General features: G+C 39.3%; 1 protein-coding gene across 3 annotated transcripts in view; it reads right to left on the reverse strand.

Moving 5' to 3' along the window:
- Positions 1-1,383: 1,383 nt before the first annotated feature.
- Positions 1,384-12,519, reverse strand: part of bcam (basal cell adhesion molecule (Lutheran blood group)) — a 59,875-nt gene continuing 48,739 nt past the window's right edge. Inside the window, exons 10-17 of one of the 3 annotated variants that reach the window (XM_086079173.1) lie at positions 11,985-12,126; positions 10,897-11,021; positions 9,259-9,400; positions 7,946-7,966; positions 7,458-7,490; positions 4,690-4,831; positions 3,528-3,627; positions 1,384-2,982 (exon numbers count right to left, since the gene is read on the reverse strand). In XM_086079173.1, coding sequence (XP_085935299.1) covers positions 2,980-2,982; positions 3,528-3,627; positions 4,690-4,831; positions 7,458-7,490; positions 7,946-7,966; positions 9,259-9,400; positions 10,897-11,021; positions 11,985-12,126 — 708 coding nt within the window. In that variant the 3' untranslated portion in view covers positions 1,384-2,979. The remainder of the gene's footprint in view (positions 2,983-3,527; positions 3,628-4,689; positions 4,832-7,457; positions 7,491-7,945; positions 7,967-9,258; positions 9,401-10,896; positions 11,022-11,984; positions 12,127-12,519) is intronic. The other 2 variants (XM_086079174.1, XM_086079175.1) reach the window with 2 other exon arrangements.

Genomic DNA, 12,519 nt, shown 5'->3' on the forward strand with positions numbered 1-12,519 from the left:
TTCCTCCAAGCTCGCATTTGTTTCAATCACCGCGCAAAATCCAGATTGACATCATAAGACACACCCCCTTTTCCTCCCTGCAGTTTTTGCATCCATCCGTCCATTATCCACTTTCCTGGCCGCCGTTCATCTGGTCGTCTTTGTCCCATTGCTAAAGCACACGCACATCACCGGCTATTTACATTAAAGCCAAGATGATTGTCATTCCTCACCAAAATGGACAGCAACACGTTTAAAAGGCATTCAAGTGAGAAACCGCAGTGGGTGCATGAGGAAGTGAAGGACACTGGACTCATTTAACGCAAGATTTCCAAGAGATAGCGGGTGGAGCGGTTCCAAAAAATGTCTCTCCCGGAAGCAGCACTTCATCACCAAGCCATGGAATTACAGTAAATACAGAAAAATGTTAATCCAAATGAACACTGCAGCTCTGCTTACCTTTCGGCTGTGCCATTATGGCGCATCTGTGAAGTTGCTTGAAAATGGCAGATCTTTTTCACGCAGCCTAGATGACATGCCAAGGGCGGAGAAACTCGGTGTGGATGCAGATATTCAAACAAAAATACTTTTGATAGGCACTCATTAAGACAGAAAGATTGCGAGTGGTTTCATAAAACAATATTTCTCACTAATCCTTTAGGCCTTTTTGAAATCAGTTCAAATGGATTCAATCCCGGCTTCCCCTCATTGCGATTTCACATTTACGCGGGCCGCTAATCGATAACTGCTTTGACGGGCGGCACTTTTAATCCGCTAATGGACAGCTAGCCGAACGCGTGCGAGTACGCTGACAACTCGGCCAGCTTTTGTTCTTGATTGATGCCCGGTTTTCGATTTCAATTCGACTAGTTGTAATGAGCGTGATGAGTCATCCCGGTTTCTGCTAGTGTTCTGTGTGCAGGCGTCTGATGAGGATGGATGGCTCAATTGAAATTGTTCAAAAGTCATTTTCTTTCTTGTCATTGTCATCATCATGAGAGGAGAGTTTTTTTTTTTTTACTTTATATAGGTCAGTCCAGATTATTGCATGCAGTGTCCCAGATTGTGCTGTGTGATGTTTACAATGACGCCTATGCTAATTTCTGTTAGCTTGTCTATGGCGTTTCACATTATATTAAGCATTAAGCTAGTGAACTATTGTTTAACAAAATTATATTCTCTCTCATTTTGTGTCAGTTTTACAGTAAATGTTAACTGAGAGTGACAAATAAATAGTACTTAAGAAGTGTTTTTTTTTAATGAGCTTTGAACTTATAAAATTATACTGTCATTTGAAAATGAAAATTGAACGAAGTGATCGATGTACAAAAGGCCAAAATTTAGAAGATACAACAAAAAATGATTCATTTCTTTCCCGCTTTTGAATAAAAACAGAAAACAAAGTGTTGTTGTTTTTTTTCATTATAAATTCTAAACAGCTGGAACAAAATACAAAATAAGATACATCAACACAACACATGAGCGTACCACAAAATATACAGTTTACAGTCAAGAGAAGTAAAGCACGGAGAATCGCATCCAAATAATAATCCTTAAAGAGAAAAAAAATACAACTCAGTAGTCCCAAACTTGACAAAAAAAAAAAGGAAGCAACAAGCACATTATTTTATATAAAACAAGAAACAGATGCCGTGACAGGTTTGCTAACGGTCAAGATCAGTAGACACGCATTGAAATACAAAAATCAGATAGTGGTTCGAGGTGAGCCTTCTTGTTTGTATTTTCTACTCAAGGCCATTAGTTCCAGTGTACAACAAAAGTCAAAGGCCACGTCAAGCCGCTATCGGCGAGCACAGGAGATCATCAGTACAAAAAGAAAAAAAAAGAAAACATATCTGATCCCAACAACAGCTCGTCCTAGATTTGCTGCCGTGAAAAAAAACTAATCCAGCAATAAACACCTAGAAAAACACACACACATTTGGCTCCCTTCCCTTCATAACTGCTGGGCCCTCAAATGGCAGACAAATTACCCCCCCCCCCACCCCCACCCCAGCCCTGCAATTTCAGGTAGCCTTTTGAATGGTTTAATCCTGCAAAGAAAATGGCCGCATCTCAGACCTTCAGTAATCGGTTTGGGAATTACAGCTCTCAGAAAAAAAAAAGTGAGCGGAAAGAAGTCAAGGGGGAAAAGTGGACAAATCAAATGTGGATTTCTATAAAATGAGTAGGTTGGAAATGGCTTGACTGGCCTCTGACATCACAATCAATTTGGGGGGACCATTTTATAAAGTCCTCCCAGGGCCAAATCAATTTGATATTTTTTTTTCATTCAACCCCAAAACCCAGTTTGAAATGAAACTCTTATTAGTAGACCCACAAACATGAAGGACGGCCATTTTTTTTTTCATGTGTCCAAGACAAACTTATGATAGCGATTTTGTCTGATTGCTACTAAAACACAAATATCAGAACAGGCACAGCATTTGGTTTGATTTGAGCATTAAATCCAAATTGGGGATTTGGAACTGCAGTGTGAATCCCTGCCCTCGCCAGATGTCCCAATACTTTTGAAAATATCGTCAAGCGTTGCTAAAGCAGAGCAGAAATGTAACATTGATTTCGAAGCAGACGGTCATGATTACGGACGGAGGTGGGAAAAGACGGGACGTCCCCAAATTTCACACACACACACACGCTGCAGTGATTGGTTTCAAGTGCCGACTCCGAGGCAAAATAGTGGCAGTGTGATGATGGCGTGTTTGGCTGTATTAGTTTGCTACTTTCTTTTTTTTAATATATATATATTTTTTAAATATATATATTTTTTACACTACTGTGCCAGGGAGTCACCCAAAGATGTGATTGGTTGATGAAAGCGTCATTGAGTGCAGTGCGAATAGGGGGAGGAGGCGGCGGCGGCGGCGGTGGGGGAGTTTGGGTCTCCGCTCCCCTTTAAAAGCGAATATAAATGGGTGCTGTTTTTTTCTTCATAACTGTCGCGCTTCTTCCCTCGGTCCCTCTGCCGGTCTTCCTTCATCACTGCAGGACGGAAGAAAGAGAGCAGCGTGAGCATCACAAAGCAACTCGCTCGTCACCGAGGCCGACGTGCAGATGTTATTTCGTTTAGACTGACTTAAAAAAAAAAAAAAAAAAATCACGGCGCCACTCGGATTCAAGACGAGATGCTAAAGGGAGCCAGCCAGTTGGCTGCCAATCACCAAAGAGCAGCTGTCACGAGTTTGACAAGATGTCGGACATGCGCGACGGCGTTTCGGATGTGAGCCGCTGCGGCGGCGGCGACGACGTTTTCAATCTGTCTGAGCGACAGCTGACTGATGAGACGCACACTTTGCCGGACTGGTTGCATATCTAACGATGCTTCTGCCATGTCGCAAATAGCAAAAAATCCATCCACATGAAACGGTTTGTCATTGCCTGTAAGATGGCAGGCAAAGCACTTTTTTTCGAGTCGTCTGACTAAATGACACTTTTGCCCCTGATTTGAACAAAAGCGAGCAAGATGTTTTAATTTAATATGACTTTGAAAGGTGAATTCCCTTACTCGCTGTTGTCTGTTAGCGCACCTGTTCTGCGGGCGGTCTCTTGTTGAGGAGACCGGCTTCTTCGTTGGCCTTGTCCGTCTTCATCTCCACGACGATGTCATTGTTCACTTCTGCGTCTGCCCTGTAGGGGGTGCAGGAGAGAAACAGTCATGACATAAAAAAGAAGATTTTAAAACAACCAAATCATACAAAAAAACAACACCTTTCTGAAACAACCTTATTATCATCATATAATAAGTTAAGTAAATAGTTTTGTTGCTCTGGGGCGCCCCCTACAGTTATTGAGTGTCACTTACACTCTTGTACTTCATTGTAGTGAATACAAGTGGAGATGTTAACAAAATAAAAGGTAAGTGTCAAAGATGAGTCCGAAGCTAATGAAGTAATGCTAATTCTAACGAAATGAGAGGTACTGTAGCTTGAGTGGTAAGTGTAAGTTGCGAAGCTCCACCAAACATCAACATGAACTCACAAAAAATTTCAGAGCGATGACAATTTTTTTTGTCAAGTCTTCTGTCACGCTAATTGTCGTTTTGATATTTGTATTACATCATCTTTAATACAAGAAAACACTTCTTTTTTTTCTTTTATTTTTTAAATGCCTTGCACATGTAAATTTATCGGAAACTGTGAAAGTGCCTCGGTGGTTCTGCTGTTTTGGCTAGCAACAGATATTTAATGTGAGTAATAAAATAAGAGTGTCTTCAGATACAAATTGTTCCATGACCGTGCCGTTAAAAAGAAGCATTTGTATCTCAAAGCATGAATCCCCATTGAAACAATTGCAAATGCCATTCATTTGTTCTGGTCTCCCCCTGCAAAAAAATAAAAAATAAATAAATAATGTAATGTGTTTTGTCGAACAAAGAAAGAGCCCTCTATAATAATTATTTCATAAAACATATAGTAGCAACCAAATAAAAAAAAAGTTTGTGCACGATGATAAATTGTTGTTCATGATTTAGCCACTGGAGGGCAGTCATGCAGACACAAATGAAGAAGACTTTCACAACTACTGTAAGTAAACTGCAGTACCATTAGTTTGGGGGGGGGGAGGATAAAGAATATACGTGTGCGAGTTACAAAGGTTAACATGAAGCTAATCAGATTTAAAGCTATGTGTAATTGAAATGATTTTGCGGTTCCCGACGTTTTGAGAAATGTGAGTATTGCAGCTACTCACACTTGCTTCTTGTCCTTCTTGGCGCAGGGCAGTTTGCTCTTCTTGTTGAGGAAGTAGATGAGGGCCACCAGCAGCAGGAGCAGCAGCACGCACACCACCACGGCGATCACCACCCCGCTCGAACCTCCCTGCTGCTGGTCAGCTACAGCGTCGCAATGACGGGCGGGATGGGTGAGGATGGGGGGGGCAAGATGGAGGTGGAAATTTGTCCGAGTGGAGGAAGAAGTTGGAGGTGATGGGAGGGTTTGATTGATTGGATTTGAAAGTGGGGAGGAGGAGAGGGGGGGGGGGGGCATGATGATTGGTATGGAGATTTGATCCAATGGTAGCAAGTAGATGAAGATGGGAAAGGGGAGGAGGAGGACAGATGAGGTCCAAATGGGACCCGGGTGGGGTGGCGGGGAGGAGAGGGAGCAAGGGGGAGGGGTGGAAGTGGGATGTGGAGTTAGTCTTAAATGCAGAAGACTGAAATGAGATGGGACCCAAAAAAACGGGACCGGCATATTCACAACAACGAAGCTGCTGACCAGCCACAACACCATAAACACGTCACAAACCCCGCCCCCCCGCCCCCGGCCACACACACACACACTTTTATTACTGCACTTGTGGGGACATGACGTTACGATGCCAGGGTTTGTTATAACGGGACGTTTTATTTTCAAAAGTCCCAAGAAATGCTTTGTTTACAGTTACGTTGCGACAGTTGTGATGTGCACTAAGCCACACACTAACGACGGCGTAAATTCTCCATTTCAGTAAATATCTGTATGAAAATATGTTGAGGTATTCTCACGCCGTGGATGTGAAATTGTTGGAGTATGTGAAATATAACATGTTTGTGGAAGTATTGGTCTGACTACTCAAAGTTGGAAAACGTTTGTTGCCGTGAAATGAAAAGCACAGATTGACAACGTTTTTTTTGTTTTAATCACGATTGTAAAAAGAACAAACTTTAGTGACCCCAAAAAAAAAAAGTCTTGTTCATACATGCTTTTGGTTACTAGCATATAACGAGGGGCACTCAAAATGTGTTGCTTTTTTTGTGTTTTAAAATGTGTTTGTTTATGAGGTGACAATGCAATTTTAGTCGATGTTTGCAAGTGAACGGGAGTCGTCAGAATGGAGATTTTGAAGTTTCCATCCAATGAAAAGCGACGACAGGGTGAGTTCAGTGATGACAGCTGAATTTGTATGTAAATCGGAACATGCCGTCCATCTCTCGATCACTAAATTAAGCTGACAAAGTACTTGAGTCCTATTTGTAGTAAATACTTGTTTGCAAAACACTTCTCGGCCATAAATATAAAACAAGTGAATGAAAAACAGGAAGTACAGCTCCAAGTGAGCGTGTCTTACAGTTTGATGACCGCTTTTTGAAAAGTTGTCGGACCAGTTGAAAACTAAGGACCCCCATTTCTACAAAAGAAAAGTCTGGCGGGCCGCCAAGCTAATAAAGCGCTGGGGGAAACCCTGTTTTAATTTTTAAACTAGGGATGTTCAATAGCACTTTTTTAGGACCAATAGCAGTACGAGTATTCACTCTTAATAACTCACCAATACCTTTTTTTTTTTTGATACATAAAATTTCATTTATGACCATGTCAGATGTAAACAAAAGAACTTCTGATGCACATAATTATTCGCTGACGTGTCTAAAGGCCACCAACTACTGGCAAGGAGGACTTACCCAATGTCAGATTTTTTTTTGGCCTGAAATATCGGTAATTGGTATCAGCAATATCTGGTACATTGCAATAAAGCTGATATTGGCTCAATACTGAAACCTGGTATTGGTACTTGCCCATCCCTACACTGTAAAAAAAACAACAACAACTGTGATACAACAGAATTTTCCTGTATTTTAAAAATATCATTTAATTTACAAAAATAAAGTCTGATTTTACATGTCAAATGTAAAATAACATGAAATCACTGCAACAATATTTCTGTTCTTTTAGAAATACGTATATTGATTGTTAAGACATTCACAAATGTATCGTAATTTCACAAATATTTGTTATTTAATGGAATAAAATGTCAAATTCAACTTTAAAACCTTAAAAAATAAAAATATATATATTTACTGAGAAATTAACCGTAAAAATTCCGAATTTTACCATAATTTCTTTGTGAATTTACTTCTTTTTTTTTAAGTGAAAATAACTACAAATTCTGTAATGTCCTATAGATGGCAGCATTCATTGTATTAACATTTATTTTAAAAGAACATCTAGGTACTTTTCTCTTATTTTACAGTATTTTCTGGTGCCCCAGCTGCCGGAAAACTACTTATTTTTTAAAGATTTTTTTTTTTTACAGTGTAGTTTATAAAGGCAATTCTTTAGGGGAGGAGTCAATTCCTTTCGGATTGAATCCAGGAAGAGTCATTTCAAAACAAATGATGTCATCGTATCGAGTTTCTAATCTTAAAGCTGTGGTAAAAGTCGGGCTCTAGATGGCGGAGTGGAACTGTCACTTGCCTTCGATGCAGGTTGGCGTGGGTTCGCTTCCCCGCCCGGGAGACCATGTTTGTCTGTGTATATGTTTGTGTGAAGAAAAAAAAGAAAAAAAAAAAGCTGTCGTAAAAGCCCGACAATGACGTTTGTCCCCACGACGGCAGTAATACAAGCATGCGTACACATAAAACAGCTCTTGTCAAAACACAACTACACTACATTGTGTATGCACAAAGTCCAAACACACACACACACACACACACACACAAGAAGACAAACGGCACGTGAGTGAAGTTAGCGGTTACAGACCTGATTTAAGCACAGGGTTTCCAGAGAGCAGCACTTTGAGAAAAAGAAAGTCGCTCAGTCCAGTAGCTTAGCAAAGCAACCACCAAAACACGCGCACACACGGTCGGCAAGGAAAAGACGAGAAGCAAGTGCAACTAGGAGACGCACACAGAGTGGAAAGGAAGGGATAGAATAGAATAGAATCCTTTATTGTCCCCCGAGGGCCCGAAAAAAAAAGAAAAAACATCCCACAGACATTACAAAGGTGACAAGAGAAGAAAAAGAAGAACAATATACAATATCCACAGTGTTTGGTAGCAAGAGGGCTCATGTACAAGATTGTAGTGCAGCAGTGTGTGCGCGTGTGTAGGTGTGCGTGTGTGTGTGTAAAATGGAGGGATGGGGGCAGGTGGGTGAAGGAGGAAGGGGTCAAGGGGGAGTGTACTAAAATGACAAGAGTCCTGAAAGCAGGAGGGACAAGAGGAGGAGGAGGAGGGAGAAGGCGCTACCTCGGTCGGCGGAGTCAATAGCTGCAAAAAGACCAGAAGAAGAAGAAGAAGAAGAAGAAGAAAGAAGAAGAAGAAAGGGGGCACGGGGGTGCAGGAAAATAGAAAAAAAAAACAGCATCATCAAGATGGTGTGCAGTCACAAAGATTGAAGATTGTTTACGGCTAAAAGAGCAATTTTTCACAAATTTTAATTTAGCACAAAGTGAACTCAAGTTTGATTTTGTTTGATTCTTTTTGTCAGTGAGAAGAAGAAATGAATGATGACAATGCACCAAAAACACAAAAGCATCCGTTTTTGTGTGTGATTATATCAGGATTTAGTGGGATTTAAAAAAAAATCTTAGATGTATTTTTATTTTATTTATTGTGAAATTGTGAATGGATTTGTTTGTTTGGATTTGGAATGTTTTCTTGGGGGGGGGGGGGGTGTATTATGAGGATTTAGTGGGATTTGAATTTTTTTTATGTAAATTTGTTATTTTTTAAATGTAAATTTCATGTTTGTTTTTTTAAAGAAAAAAATGCAATGCGCTGAAATGTGTGAATGGATTTATTTTTTTTGTTTGTATTTGGTTATTGTTTGTTTTTTAGATAACACGAGGATTTAGTGGGATTTTTTTTCTTTTTAAGAAAAGTGTAATGCACTGAAATTAGTAGAAACTTAAATTATTTGTATTTAATTTCATGAAAAAATGCTATAGCTAAAAAGGTGGATTTGGAAAAAAAGAAAAGAAACGAGAGATTTTTTGGTTACACGGGGATTTAGTAAGTAAGTAAAATATAAGTGCTGAAATTAGTAGAATGTGAGCTTCTTTTTTTAATGTTATTTATGAAAAATGTTTTGGCTACTTTAAAAAAGGTGGATTTTTCATGCAATGTTATCCATCAAAATTATTAGAATGTCAACATAACTAGCTGCTAGTTCGCTAGCTGCTAGCTTGTTAGTTGCTAGCTTGTTAGGTGCTCGCTCACTTGCTCGCAAGCCCACTAAAGTTACATTCAAAATCATTGGCTGCGCAAAATACATAATTACAAAAATTTATATTTATATACTTATTATTTTTTGGTCCTTCAACAATAAAATATGCAAATCTTTGGGGGCAAGGTTTGTGTTTGAATGTCATTATCTTTGTTTTATGTTGAAATATGCTAATGCAAAATAAAAAAAGTTTATTTTTGCAGATTTTAGAAGAGGTAATATCAATCAAATTAATTGGTGAACCATTCAATTATTTCAAATCAAAATGAAGACATGAGTGCCATTGAACAGGGGGCGTGGCCACTTTTGATGGCGATCCAAACTGTTGTCTGACCTCTTTTGAGAGATACGCTGAAGGTCTTGCTATCGGTGCCGTGCTCGTTGGCCACCTCGCAGGTCACGCCGTCCTTCATGACGGCGGCGTTGGCTGGCAGGGTGACGGTGCTCACCACCTTGTTGCCCTCCACCGTCACAGACTGCGGAATCAACAAACAACCGCGTCACATACGAATCGAAATGTGTTGACACGTCCTGTTGTTGTAATTATTAAGTTTTTCATTCAAGCTTCTTTTCATGTTTTAATAGCGCAGCCATCAGCATTTGCAGATGAAACGGTGGATTCATTATACTTTCATCCTCTTTTATTATTTCATTTGATGTCACGCCAAGCTGCCTCCCCCGCCTACGGGGGCTTTGCTTTTCAACTGCAGTGCATTAAGAGCAAAATAGTGAAAGTATTTTCCATCCCCCACCAAAATGCTCTGAAGTTCTAGTGATCGGCTTCAACAGCTTTACTTTTGCAATGAAATAATAATCATAGTGTTATGATTAATGGTGCTCCGATCAATCGGCTATCGAACATGATCGGACGATTTCCATGCATGGAAAGGTATGTGATTGGCATATGTCAATCAATGACTTTCATTACCAATCTCAAAAAATGCTAATTCGAAATAATGTCCTGTTATTGTACAACAAAGGGATGGAAATTTGGTTAGAATGTTGAAAAAAAACATAATCAACAGATTGAATCGATTATTAAAATAATTAGTGAGCAGCTCATAAAATTCAATAAGGCATTTGATGGATTTTGACGAATGAATTGACACCGGAACACCCCTAGTCATTATCAGATATTTTGCAGTTTGACGGTTGTACTGTTTAGAGTTTGACCAATGGAGTGTTACCTTGACTTATTAGTTTAAGTGCAGTCATGACCAAGCTCACAACTCAAAACACTCAAATGTCAATTCCATTTTCCACAGTGACATGAATTCAAATGCAATTAATCTGTTCCAGCCCTTCCCAAAAAGTATTTTTTTAATGTGTGTGATGAATAAAACTATTTTCTTTACACTAAGATATTTTTCCAAGAAAAAACGAAAAAAACGAAAAATATTTCAACAAAAAGCAATTTTTAAATCTTTTTCTCTCCCCAAAAAGAACATATTTGACATTTTTACAAAAAAAGAAAACATGTTTAACAAAATCATTAACTTGGGAAAACATTTTTTTTTGTAAAGAAAGAACAAAATATATTTTTTTATAATTTAAAAAAGGACGTTTTGGTTATATTTATAGATGGAGGATTATTAAAAACTCACTTTTAAAAATACATTTTTAAAGAGAAATAATTTTTCAATTATATATAAAAAATTATTTTAGGAAGATAACATCATTGTGTTTAGTGTCTTGCTTGTCTTCATTAGTGTAGAGCAGCTTGTCTATCCTAGCTGACTTTGAGCAAGAAGTAGTTGACCGGTTGGCGGACAATATGGTCTTTAAAAAAAAAGAAGAAGAAAAAAGATTGAAGTCATATTTTTGAGAAACCTCCGTCATATATGAGAATCAAAGTATTGCACTCTCAGCCATCGAGTCACTTTCTAGGAACAAAACATTTGCATCCATCCGTCCACCCTGTTTGACTGCGCCGTTAGCATTCACGCTAGCTAGCTCCGAGTGAGCCGCGTACCTGTTTCCCCGAAGGCTTCCAGGTGAACTGAGGTGCGGGGGAGCCGTAGGCGGAGCACCTCAGGGACACCTCGTCTCCTTCCTTGGCCACCTGCCCGCCGACCGGCGTCTCGATCACTGGCTTTCCTGCGGAGGGACGCAGGGAGAGGGCGTAAACAAAACGCTTTCATCCCGCGCCGGGCGTAAACCGGCGAGGTAGGAAGCGACGCCCTCGCTTTGCCGCTTCCTCCATCTGTGCTGCGTCCTTCCTGAGCCACGCCACAGCGAAGCTAGCACGCATTGTTAGCATCCTGTTGGCGTGGGCGAGGAAAATTAAATGTTGATGGTTGATACAAATGTTGTTATAAATACAGAGAAGTGGAATAAACAAGATAGACATGTTTATGCTCATACTTATAGCTTACAGTTTACGTTGTGAAACATTTCAGGGGAGACAGCAGCGCTGTCCTCTGTTTGAATTGGAACGTGAGAAGCTAGCATGTGTTAATAATACAGCCGAGGTGCTACTGTCAAGCTAGCTAACATGCCTTTAATGTAACACGCATTCAGTCAAAAAATAGGCAGAGATACTACACATTACTTTATAATATGAGGATGGTGACCCCAAGTGGACAAAATAATATCTGCACCTTTCATGCGTATATATTATTATTATTATAATAATATGCACGATGATTTAAAAAAAATATATATTTCATATTCCTATTCATGGATAAGAGAACATCTGAAAATAATTACTTTGGAAAAAATACCCCCGAAGTTATTGAATAAGCGGGTATATTGCACCCGAATTATAAAAACAAAAATAAGTACTGTAGATAAAAATAAATAAAAATGATGATAATGAAAAATATTTTTTAAATAGCATTTAAAAAATGTGAATAGGTGATTATGTGAGGGAATCCAATTTTAAATAAATAAGTAAATAAATAAATAAATGTGGGGAATCCACTTTTAAATAAATAAGTAAATAAATAAATAAATGGTTGTGACTTATAAATATAAGCAACAAGGATTACTGTCCGGCGTGTTCTCTTTGTGCTGCATCTTTCTGTTACGAATTCCTGCCATTATCAGCGTGGTTGATACCTTTGATGGCGAGGGCGGCGCTTGCCTGACCCGTCAGTCCCGGCACGGACGGCATGGCCCCGACGCACATGTACTCTCCGTCTTTGTCGTACGAGTCAGCTTTTATCGACAGGGTCCCGTCCTGAGAGAGAACCTTGGAACCCTGCGGGGATGAAAACGCAACAATGTAAAACATTGTAGAGGACATTTCATTTCGTTTTCTATTTTGTTTGTCCTCATCAGGAGATTACGGTATTTTCTTAGTTTTTTTCTTCAGAATCACATATATATTTTTTTATTCTATTTTTTTTTATTTCCAAGAATAGAATTTATAACGTTGACTGTGTGGGTGCACCTAATTTTGTGGCCCGTAAGTTTATGGGAAAGCAAAAGTGCAGCTTTCACGCACACACACAAAGACAGCGATAACAAATGACAGTCAGTGGGCCGAGGTGAACCCACAACTTTCTCATGGAGATCCTGCCACATAAGAAACAACAAGAAATGTTTTTCTTCCTAAAAAGCAGCAGCGCATGCCAACAAGACACAACAGAAG

The sequence above is a fragment of the Leptonotus elevatus genome, chromosome 6 (assembly GCF_054856555.1).
Source record: "Leptonotus elevatus isolate MCC_2025b chromosome 6, RoL_Lele_1.0, whole genome shotgun sequence".
NCBI classification, from domain to species: Eukaryota; Metazoa; Chordata; class Actinopteri; order Syngnathiformes; family Syngnathidae; genus Leptonotus; species Leptonotus elevatus.